Below are 12,343 nucleotides of genomic sequence, written 5' to 3'. Positions count from 1 at the left end.
CAGTTACATGCATTCAAATTAGCATAATTATAAGGGGACCCACATTTTTGCACAGCCAGTTTTTCACATTTGATTTAATTTCATACAACTAAATACTGCTTCGCTAAAAATCTTTGCTCGGAAAACACCCCAGTACTGAGATGTTCCTAGGAAATGAAAGACATACCACTGCTATCTTTTTTGTTGAAAGGAGAGCAAATTATTATGCAGGCTGAGAGGGGTTCCCAAACTTTTTCATATGACTGTATGTATGAGGTTGATTAGCATGCTCCTTATATGGATGTTTCAGGGTGGTGTTTGAGGCAGATTCACAAGGGAATTGTGATCTAAAAAGGGTAAATTGAGTAGAAATATGCGTACCCCAGGTATTACACATCTGATGTTTCTGTCATACTCCCTTTCCTGTTTTTTTTTTTTTTTGTTGTTGCTGTGAGCACATTATCACGCTCGAATTCAAGCAAAGCTTTATAAATGATGCCCCAGCTCCTTTCCATTATTGTTAATATATTTTGGATGAATTGTACAGTTCGATAAATCTGTCACTTGTTTGATCCTTTGATGTGCATAGCATATGGTTCTTTTTTATTTTAAAAAGGGAATTGGAATAACATTACAGTATATTTTTTTCTTTACCAACTCCTACAAAAAGAAAACAGAATTTTTGAGAATGCTTAGATTCCCAAGCAGTGTGGAATAAAAAAATCAAGGCAGGGCTGAAATAAGCAGGAAAGTAAAAAAATAAAAAAGGCTAATGCTCTTCAAAAAAGATAGCACAGGCTACTTTACCTGAAGCCCAAGGTACATTACATGATTTCAAGTTGGAGGGGATGTCAAAGTTGATGACTAAAATTGCTGATCTCGTCGCCTGAGGATGTCAGATTATGTGGCTAGGAATCTCAAGGGATGACAACTCCATGATGACTTTTCAGCACACTTTCACATTTCCAAAGTATTGTGAGCTCGCTCCTTTTTCTGACAGCCAGTATTACAAATGCTTTCCAGGTATGGTGAGTTCAGCTGCTATCTCAGCTGTTTTATTTTTCCATTCTGTCAAGTAAAGCCAAACACGAGACATCAGAGAGATGAGCTTCTCTTATGTTTGCAAGGTCCAAAACACCCACGTTCCTCTCACATACTTACAAGCCGGCCGCTAACAAACTTCATGCAAAATCAAACCTGTCTGTTTTGTCAGTACAAGATGCAGACTGGTTGGACTGAGTCACTGGGTATGTCACACGACACAAAGGAATGTCACGGGAGTGCACAGTGACAGCTCCTGACTCGCTAAGAAGAATAATTGCTGGAAAAGTAAATGTGACAAGGCCTCTATGTAAATCAAGTGAGTGTTATTCTTGTTAAATTAAAAGGTATATGTTTCACTTTAAATGTCTTTTCCGATGCGAAATTCTTGCATGAAATGGCTTAACCTCTGTTGGAATATGAAAATAGCTGAAGTGCAATTTAGATATGGCTGCATTCATATTTTTATTTATGGCCAAGGGAAAAACACAGACGATTTTAGGTTTAAATGTTGCAACATTATTTTATCATCAACGTTGTACAGTACTGAGGGTGCTATACATGAATGTGCTTTGAGAATGTTTCTACTTTACCTGATGTAAATTAAATCAAGACTTCTGTGAGCCAGACACAGATTTGAAGAGCCAGCAGGCCCCCGTTTAATGATGATGGATGTAGGAAGAGAATGAGCATCCTGGCTGAGAAGGAGTGTGATTTATTAACTGGACGGGAGACGAATTGGCCAGCAGGACAGAGAAATAACTTTGTGCCTGGCCGGTACAATATAATAGATGGAACAGCAGAACCCAACCGTCGGGAACTGTTCCATCCCCCATATGCACAGTGGCAGTGGTCCTCATATGGCAACCCAGTCGGCACACCTGCAGGGGTAGTTGGGATTGAAGTCCAGAAGTATAGCACTGTTGGGGTCCCTACATAACAATGGAGGGTGCTGTTTGGGGGGGAAGTACCTCCCTACTTTCTTTATGGTCCATAAGTGTTTCCAGGAAGACGTGGCGCCAAAAGCATTCCAGGGTCTGACTTAAAAGGAGCCTTCAGCCTCCCGGCACTGACTGCTTATTGTGAGTTACATCAAGGAGTCGGAGCTGGGAGGCAGTGGGCAACACTCAACGGAGGACGGAAGGAGGAAGAATTGTGTATTTATTGTGTAATTGTGGCTGATGTCTGTAAAGGTGATTGCAGAAAAGTGCTTGGATTTAAATAAATTTAATTTATTTTATCATAGTAACATGTTGGGTATTACTGTGTCTTGGGTTTTGGGCTCAGTCTCACCCTCTTGGGGTCACAGGGATGAAACTTGAGTAAATAAACAAGCACACAAGGGTGCTAAAACAATGAAAATAAAACAGTGCTTCTGAGTGTTACAGCCATCCAAACTGATTCCCGCAAAAGTTGATTGCTGGTTCCCAGATGGGACAGAACTATGCAGTGAAGAAACAGAAGTGCTGCCCTTCAAAACCTAGGCGTCATCTCTCTGAACTGCAGGATAAAAAAATTTCTTGTTACAAGGTTATATAGCTCACCTGATCAGAGCCTTGAAGATGACTCCTACTTGTGCTTGCTTGACACTAAGCTTAACATTTTCAATTATGTTTCACTTTTACTTCACTACATTTTCAAACACAAATGGCTACTTTTACTCTGAAACATTTGGTTAGACACTGCAATATTAAACCAGAAAACAAATGGGCTACACAAATAACAAGGCTTAACAACTGGTTCCCAATAAAGTTCTATGTATGTATGTATGTATGTATGTATGTATGTATGTATGTATGTATGTATCTATCTATCTATCTATCTATCTATCTATCTATCTATCTATCTATCTATCTATCTATCTATCTATCTATCTATAAGGAAGGCCTAAGGAACAATTTTTTTAGGATTATTGTCATATGTGGAGAATGTGGGATGATTTTCAAACGTGTGCTGCTGGTGCTAACACCCACTCACCTAAGCAGTCATTTCAAATACTCCTTGCTGCAGTCTGCAGAAATGGGTGGGGCGGCATGTTTAGGGCGATGTCAATAACGCCCAATCCCAGTCTCAGTTGTCTACACTGCTCATGCCACTGCATTTATACTCTGTCCTCATGGCAACCTGCCGAATTGGTCAGAGCTTCATCTGCAGGCTGCGATAAGGTGGGCTTGTACGTTCATGTCCTGTGGTTCACTCACCTTGTCACGTGTGTTTCTTACTGTATACCCTGGGCATCACATCTTTAAAACAGATCATGAACTAATTAGAAAAGATCAAGAAAGCCAAAAATCCACTCCTTTGTGAAACTAGAAGGAATAAAGTCTAGGTAAAGAGCTATATTAAACATTATTTAACCTCCTTATTGTTATGCTTACCTGTAGAAAAAATAGTCAGAAACATTGAATTTTTCTCAACAATAAAAAAAGTTACTGTGTGTAGCAGAAACATACATACCAAAACATCAACATACAGTAAATACTGTAAATACTGTAGGAAGGTATGTCTAGTGTTCACTGCTGTACTGATGCAGATTTAGTACACAACCTTCATGTGACATGCGTTGAATCAGTCACCAACACTCAGCAGTTGGGACAGTAGAAGCTTATATCTTTGTGCACTTATCTTGTGATATTTTTTCAGTTCCTTGTGTACGAGAGGGTAAAATGTCAGCTTCTGATATGCACAATTGATGTGACCCTTGTGTTATTGTGGGCTACCAAAGCACAAGGCTTAGTGACTTCCACATTTTCCTGACACAAACATTGATAGTTGCTGCATTGTAAACAGTGCTTCAGGGGCTAATATCATTCTTGTCATTCTATTTGATTGCAATAATAATAATAATAATAATAATAATAATGATGATGATGATGATGTGACATAGTGGGTAGTGGTGCTGCCAAATGACTCCAGAATCCTGGATTTGAATCCTTCGCCTGCCACCAGACATGGTCTGTGTTGATGATTGTGTAGGATCTCCCTGTTATAGTCCAGTTTTCATCCTACATACCCAAAGACATGCAGTTTAGGTTGAACTAGGGGGCTCTGCCCCCTGCTTGCTTCGCTCGCCAACCAATGGTCTTGGGTAACCCAAAATAGATTTGAAAGAGATTATTGTCTGTCTTGGTAATTGTTACATATGTATCATGTTCATCGTCACGACATCTGTAGGTCCATGTAATATATGTAAATGACAATAGCAGTGTAATTGTTATGTTATGTAAGTATAGAGTGTCTTTGAGTTTGCGCAGATCTATGTATGAGATATATTGGAGTGTAAAGGTGTAGATGACGTACAAAGGATATCTTCATACAGCACATTTATAGTAAAGATGGCGTGTTGTCCTTGAATGAGTTTTCCTTGGTATGGAGTTATTATAATCTTGACGTTAACGTCACATGCATGCCGAACTCTTGAGAAGGCCACATAAAGTTGTCCATGTCTAAATACAGGCTCAGAGAGGTAAAGGCCGACTCTGTCCATGGTCTGTCCTTGGGATTTGTTGATTAGGTTTATGTTGTTTACTGTTAGTAATATGGATAATTGCACTTACTGTTAAAATTACCTATTTCCGTTAGTTGAACTCTTTCGTTTCTGAGCCGTGGCTCCTTCACTTGCGGTGCATAGGCGTATGCGCCTTCTGTACTATCTTGTGTTCGACTATGCTGTGTTTTGTGGACGTTTTGGGACTCTGTACTTTCTCTGGTTTGACTGTGGGGCGGGATGCGTGGCTCCTTTGCTTGCGGTGTATAGGCGCATGCACCCTCCGTACTATCTCGGGTTTGACGATGTTGTGTTTTGTGGATGTTTGGGGACTCCGTACTTTCTCTGGTTTGACTGTGGGGCGGGATGCCGAAGCCTGTTCTATTTGTGTTTTCTGTGAGTACTTATAGTATTGTATTACTGTAATGTGATTCACATATGCTGTGGAGTCCGGATCTTTGGGCCTTCTGTACTATCTCGGGTTTTTGCTTGCGGTGCTTTCGAAGCGCGTTGTAGGAGCCTGCACCTTCCGTACTATGTCGGGTTTGACTATGCTGTGTAGTGTGGACGTGTAGAGTTCTGTACTCTCTTGAGAGGGCTACATACAGTTGTCCATGTGTAAACTCTGTGTTATTTGAGAACCGCGTTGTAGGCGCCTGCGTTCATTGTTTTCATCCAGGCGGGCTCGTGTTTGTATCTCCGTCAGTCGAGCTCTTTCTTTCTGGAGCCGTGCCTGCTTTGCTTGCGGCATTTCAGACGCATGTTGTAGGCGCCTGCGTTCATTGATTCTATCCAGGCGGGCTCGTGGTTTACCATTCTCGGTTAGCCTGTGTTTTCTGTGGTTGCACTGTTAATATTGTATTACTGTAATGTGCTTAATATTGTATTACTGTAATGTGATTCACATATGTTGTGGAGTCCGGATCTGTGGGGTTTCTGTACTATCTCGTGTTTATGCTTGCGGTGTGTTAGAAGCAAGTGGACCATGCTGTGTAGTGTGGACGTTTAGTTCAGAAGTGCGTTGTAGGCGCCTGAGCCTTTCATACTTTCCCGCACCTTCCGTACTATCTTTGTGGACCTTTTGGGGCCTCCGCAGCCTCTTCCGTTTGACTCTGGGGTGAAGCACAGAATCCTCTTTTTTGTGTGGCTGTGTCGTTAGTTGTTAGCTATGGGCGCGTTGTTGCTTCATTTCATATTTACGTTAGTTGAGCTCTTTCGTTTTTGAGCCGTGACTCCTTCGTTCGCGGTGGATCAGACTTCGCTTAAGGTTTATGAGACGCGCGCTGTAGGCGCCTGCGCAGTATGTCTTCTGCGTCCATCGCCGTGTACCTGGGTCCGTGCCTTCCGGTTTTCCATTCTCGGTTAGTAATATGGATACCAATTCAAAGCAACATGTGAAAGAGGTCAACATAATCAAGTAGACATCATCTTGGAGGACTCTTTGGGAACAAGCGCTATAGGACAAGGGTGCAGAAACTGATCATCTCAAGTAAAGAGTTTAGAACAAAACACAAGCGAGTTACAATTCCTGCATTACAAAACTTGAGATAGTATGGCTTAGACAGAAATTTCCCAAAGAAAAGTGTCTTCGAATGTTTTTTAATCACGTTGAAATTTTGAATAGCGGTGAGCAGACTGTTCTCCCAGGTAGGAACTTACGACGAAATGCGGTGGCATCACTAGATGCTGTTAAGTATTACATTACATGGTTTCAAGTTTTAAGTTGTAATCTTTCTTCTTCTAACAGATTTCTTCTGATGATTTATCAAGGTAACACTGCTGATCCAAAGCTGCAGAACTCATGGTCATTGATGTTCTTCTCATGTCTGAAAAAAGTACTTCTTAAGTTAATTTATGACAGTGAATTCCCCCATTTGATCTTGTGTGGTAGTGGGTATGAATGAGGACTGTCTGCCTTTCCTTCAGTTTTTTCATATCAAAGTGGATTTAGAAGGTTAGATGAGAATGAGGACAAGAGTAAAAATATTAATAATTTATTGATTCTCTATAAACTCTGTCTGAGAATGAGTGGGTTGGAGAACAGATGAATGGAGGAATAATTTTGAAGCCAAGCCAAAAATACAAGAACATAAGAAAAAAGGTGAGAGGAGGCTTGCCAATACAGTCCAGGCTATTTTCCAATATAAAAGTTATAATTCATCCACCAGCAAGAACAGAGGATATGAGGAGGGCCTGCATAATCAAGATAACATCTCTAAAAACAGTAACTGATGACTGAGTCTTCTTTCAAGGATTTTGCCAGATAATTAAAAGTTAGTCCTGAACCAAATTCTAATTACTTAGCAAACCTAACAGACTATCTATCTATCTATCTATCTATCTATCTATCTATCTATCTATCTATCTATCTATCTATCTATCTATCTATCTATCTATCTATCTATCTATCTATCTATCTATCTATCTATCTATCTATCTAAGAAACAACTATTTTAGGATACATGTCAAATGTGGAGAATGTGTGCTGCTGGTGCTAACACCCACTCACCTAAGCAGTCATTTCGAATACTCCTCGCTGCAGTCTGCAGAACAGGGCGGGGCTGGATGTTTCAGGCGATGTCAATGACGCCCAGTCTCAGTTATCTGCACTGCTCATGCCGCTGCATTTACACTCTGTCCTCATGGCAACCTGTTACTTAGCAAACCTAACAGCTATAGCTTCTTTATATCCAATGCTCTGGGCTTGAATCATGTGCCTGGACATTATTCTTGAATCTGCATGGGTTCTGCCCAGTATTGAGGTAGCTTATTATCACAAAGGTGAAGCACCGCCATATAGAAAATGTTGCATGTTTGCTGCTGGTCTGTCTGGTCTGCTTCTGCACCCATATGTGCTGTTTTGGGAATAGACAGGAAATTGACAACACCACCCCTGAAGGCTGGACGTACAGTTTTAGAAGTAATTTGCATAAATCACGCTGTTTTTCTAAAGGAGAAGGAGGACAGAGGAAAAAGACTTTCAAACAAGGTAAATGGATCAGCATATGTATTGGCCAAGTAAAAGGAATTACAGCAACAAAACCCTGTCGAGATATAGTAGGTGAAGGTCAGCGTTCATGTCCAGGGATGGAAATCCTGCATTTAGTTACGACTTGCAGACTTGGGTGAGCTTGTTGAAAGTCCTTTTTTATAATGGCACAGTCCTGACTGTGGAAACATTTTACATTTAAATATTCTGATTTTTTAAAATTCATCCACCCATTAAAATACGACAACTCAAACTCTGGACTGTTGTGTGAACTTCAGGAGGGGCTGGATTGTGCGTTTCACTGCATATATTTTTATTCACCAAATTTCTGCCAGTAGTTTGACTGATTTTAGTACAAATGCAATCTTGAATGTCTAATTTATGGTGGCCTAAATTACACATTGAACTACACAATGAACAGAAAAGAACACTTCAAGGAACTATGTTGATAAGGGATTGAAAATCACACATCCGGGAATGGAGACAAGAAAGTATCCAAGTGCACAGGGAACCAGAAAGTAAAGGGTCAGCATCAGTGCCTCCTCTCGATCCAGAGCAGCAGCACATACATACCACAGATGAGCCCGGCGAGTGGTCCAAAGACACACATGTGTGACAAGTGTTTTGTCCTAAAGTTCTTCAATGAAGCTTTAAATAGTTCCCCTAAAATGACAAAATTAGTTAGTAAAATGTATGGCTTGAAAGCTTTTATGAAACCAGGACAAGAATGAATGAAAATGGGATGAAGAAGACTGAGTGAAAGGGAGTACCAATGGCTGTTTTGGGGAAAGCACAAAAGGAATCCCAGAAAGGGCTCAAGTTTTAGTCTTCCATAAATGGCATCGTAAAGACTTTGCTTTGTGCTTCAGGACACTGGGGGGATGAAAGGTTGCTGCATAGGAAGAATAAGTGTAGTGCTGTCGAGCATAGCTGGCTTCTTCTATAATAGCTGAATCTCATAATATTGGTGTTTTGTGTTCAAAAATAATATGTATAAACTATTTTACAATATGTGTGTAATTGTAATATCAATATTCAACAACTGTGTTTACAAAATGGACATATTTGGAAAGTTTTTAAACTGTTCCCCTGTGCCCCATAGCCTCCATTGAAAGGAAGCAGTGTGGCCAAGATATTTTTTTTAATTTTTAGAAAACGCTTACCTTTATAACAATGTTTCTTGTGGTAAATACATGTTTGTGAAGAAATAACTTTGACTTCAAAAGTGCCAAACTTAACTTACATCCTTTAAGTATTTGCTTCAATAAGGTTTCAGAAGTGAAAAAGTAAACACATTCAATTTTTCACATGCATTCTCTGATTATTTTATTTTTATTTCCCCCTGCAGGTACAGCATTGTCTCAACAGATGAGGATGGACTAAAAGTATCAACCCTTGGATTGCACAATGGAGGTGGTGGAGTCCAGGCTGGTAGCCTTCTACACCAGTATGGCAGCCACAATGGAATGGGAAGTAAGGTTTCAACAATGGGGCGTGGACGACTCAGAAGTCGATTTGTGAAGAAGAATGGCCAGTGTAATGTTGTTTTCACCAATATGCATGACAAGCCCAGACGGTACCTAGCTGACATCTTCACTACTTGTGTTGACATACGTTGGCGCTACATGCTGGCCATCTTTTCTGCTGCCTTTCTCATTTCGTGGTTACTCTTTGGCCTGGTGTTTTGGGGAGTTGCTCTAGCACATGGAGATCTTGACCTAGTACAAGACCATAATGGCATAGTAGGAGGCCTGGGGAAAGAATGGAAGCCATGCATTCTTCATGTTCATAGTTTTGTTGGGGCCTTTCTGTTCTCAATTGAAACTCAAACAACAATTGGATATGGCTTCCGCTGTGTAACAGAAGAGTGTCCAATTGCTGTCGCAACTGTAGTTGTCCAGTCCATTGTAGGCTGCATCATTGACTCTTTCATGATTGGTACCATCATGGCCAAGATGGCTCGTCCAAAGAAGAGGGCACAGACTTTACTGTTTAGCCACCATGCAGTGATTGCCTTGAGAGATGGCAAACTTTGCTTGATGTGGCGTGTTGGAAACCTCCGGAAGAGTCACATTGTGGAAGCCCATGTCAGAGCACAACTTATAAAGCCATACATGACAGCAGAAGGTGAATACCTCCCTTTGGATCAGACTGACCTAAATGTAGGTTATGATGTGGGCCTAGACCGCTTGTTTCTAGTCTCTCCTTTGGTCATCGTTCATGAAATTGATGAACAGAGCCCACTGTACAGTCTAAGCAAGGAAGATTTAGAAGCAGAAGACTTTGAAATAGTTGTAATCCTGGAAGGGATGGTGGAAGCAACTGCCATGACCACACAGGCAAGGAGTTCCTATCTTGCTCGAGAGATTTTGTGGGGACACCGTTTTGAGCCAGTGGTTTTTGAAGAGAAGAATCGCTACCAGGTGGACTATTCTCGGTTCCACAAGACATACGAGGTGCCATCTACCCCACGTTGCAGCGCAAAAGATTTAAGTGATGCAGCCTATAAGGTTACGGGATCTGTAGTGTCCCATCAACCTTCTCACCTCACACCTCCTTCTATTGTCCCACTTCCCCCAAGTGCATTCTGCTATGAAAATGAAGTCGCGCTACACTGCAGGGAAGATGAAGAGGATGAAGATGAGCTCAACCGGGTAGCCAGCGAAGTCAGGGAATTCCGCGAGCCTGATGAGGTCATGCGTGTGCTGGAGGTAGAAAACCGATTAGAATTTGATCGACTGCAAGCCGCTATTCCTCTTGATGCATTGTCATATAGGAAGGAATCGGAAATATGACTGGCACCAAACCTCCCTAGGATATCATAGGCCTCCAGATTGTGTTGGTGAGTTAAAAAAATACAATCGCTTATAGGTTGTCAAAACAATTGACTCCTATGTTGATTTTTTTCCCCCAAGTACATCTGGATTGGAAATGGACAGGGTGTTTTCGATTGTAATTAATCCAACTTCCTTAAGACTGTTTACTCAGATTTATCAAATTCTTGTGAATTTGTTAATTTCGCATTGAAGACTAAGTCTTAGTAAGAGAGATTAGGTGAAGTAGAAATCCTCTCCATTTAAGCAGACTTGTTTCGAGGCAAGAGTTGAGGTTTGAGAGCAAACAACAATATTTGTCAAATCTGCAACTATTATTCCAATTATATGTTTTTTCAAACAAAGTCAGCATTTTTAAAGTTACCATCCTACGCAGTTCTATAAAAATGCCAGACAATCTTCTCAGACAATCTTGGCTTATGGAAAAAAAATAAAACAAGATAACAAAAAAAAAAAAATCTTCTGGACTTCTGCACAGCTGCAGTTTTTTATTTTTCTTCTTGTTTTCAATACTTTCACCTAACGGAATGGGAGAAGTGATGTGTTTAACTGCAATGGTGACGGGGAGAGGAACAGAGAAGGGGAGGCAGGTAGAACTGCTCACTGCTCTTAACAGTGGCTTGCTTTGACTGCATTTGAAATTACAAAACAGGCAGATTTTCTCTCTCTTTTTGTTTCTTTTCTGGCTTCCAGATGAACTGCCAGGATGCTATACATAAGGCTGCCGTTCAGTTACTTAATAAAAAAAAAGAAAAGAAAAAATACTGTAAAGTTCGGCGTTAACAGTTTTCCAAAGGACTTCTTTAATTCTTTGTCTCCAATCAATGGTTGGCAGTTTTTAGTACCAAATTAGCTTTCTTTGGAATCCAAATAGCTGTTTTCTCTTAATCCACTGCAGATTATTAATTCACGATCCATCTCCTTCTGTTTATTTTGTAAACTCTCTTGTCAACAAACAATGGGAGGCGACTTCCTTTGTTCACTTTTCATTGCATGCATTGTGAATTTTGTGAAGAGGATGTTTTTGTTTTAACTTCATTTAGACCTTAGACTTTGTTTTTTTTTTTTATAAATATTTTTCTGGGCTTATTTATACTGTATATGTTTGAATGTAAAAAAAAAAAAAAAGAAAGAAAAAAAAATCTGTTTCATAGCATGACTTGCACAATGACCTTGTACTTGAAGAAAAACAAGTAAAACTCTAAATATATTTCAGTCCCTGATCCCAAGGTTATTCCCTTCAACCAAATACTGTAAATGGAAATTGATACAATAATACATATGGTTCAGAGCTGTGTTATAAAATTGGATTAACATATTTAAAAATGTGTCTCTGAAAATTTAAAGAAAATATGCGATAGGCCTTAAGCTGAAGCTTGACAAGCCTACAATTGTACTGTTTCAAAACTGAAGGATGTAATTCCAGTGAGCAGATGTTTGTGCAGCCTACAAAGTGATTAGGCTCCATTCAGAGACTCCCCCGTGACTAGGAAGGCCACACTCATCATGTCATTTGCTTTGCACAATTTTTAAGAGGAACACCCAGGGACTGAAATGTCTTTGAGGGGTTGTGATTGTTTGGGTATTGATTTAGCATTAGGTGGTTTTTTTTGTTTGTTTATCTGACTTTCGTTCTCATTAAATTACCTTTTTCCCTTTTTTTGATAAGTAGCATTGAAATATCCCTCTTCACCTCACCATCACACCATGCTCCCCGCAATAATCAAATTATATATGAAGTGAAACTATATACATTAAAGAAAAAGAAAAAACTTAGCAGAAAATTTGGATTGGACTCTCTTGGATTTGCATTGTTTTGCAGTAGCTGAAATAATGATGGACAATCATTCACTTCTGGTTGGATCATGCAAACATTACAATCATTTCTAAGCTGTTGTTATCACAGTGCCTAAAAAGTCTGGTTCTGGTTCCACACCCAGTGAGGCTGTCATAACCAAATACAAAGAAACAGTTCAGTGAACACTGCGATTTTCTTCAATATGATTTTTAAAA

General features: G+C 40.0%; 1 protein-coding gene across 1 annotated transcript in view; it reads left to right on the top strand.

Moving 5' to 3' along the window:
* LOC114662001 (ATP-sensitive inward rectifier potassium channel 12-like) overlaps positions 1–12,070 on the top strand; it is a 98,898-nt gene extending 86,828 nt beyond the window's left edge. The window contains exon 3 of the mRNA XM_028815284.2: positions 8,845–12,070. Within this exon, the coding sequence (XP_028671117.1) occupies positions 8,845–10,291 (1,447 nt within the window). The 3' untranslated portion in view covers positions 10,292–12,070. The remainder of the gene's footprint in view (positions 1–8,844) is intronic.
* The last annotated feature ends 273 nt before the right edge of the window (positions 12,071–12,343 follow it).

This window comes from Erpetoichthys calabaricus, chromosome 12, assembly GCF_900747795.2.
Source record: "Erpetoichthys calabaricus chromosome 12, fErpCal1.3, whole genome shotgun sequence".
Classification (NCBI taxonomy): domain Eukaryota; kingdom Metazoa; phylum Chordata; class Cladistia; order Polypteriformes; family Polypteridae; genus Erpetoichthys; species Erpetoichthys calabaricus.
This window is presented reverse-complemented; position numbering and strand designations above follow the sequence as displayed.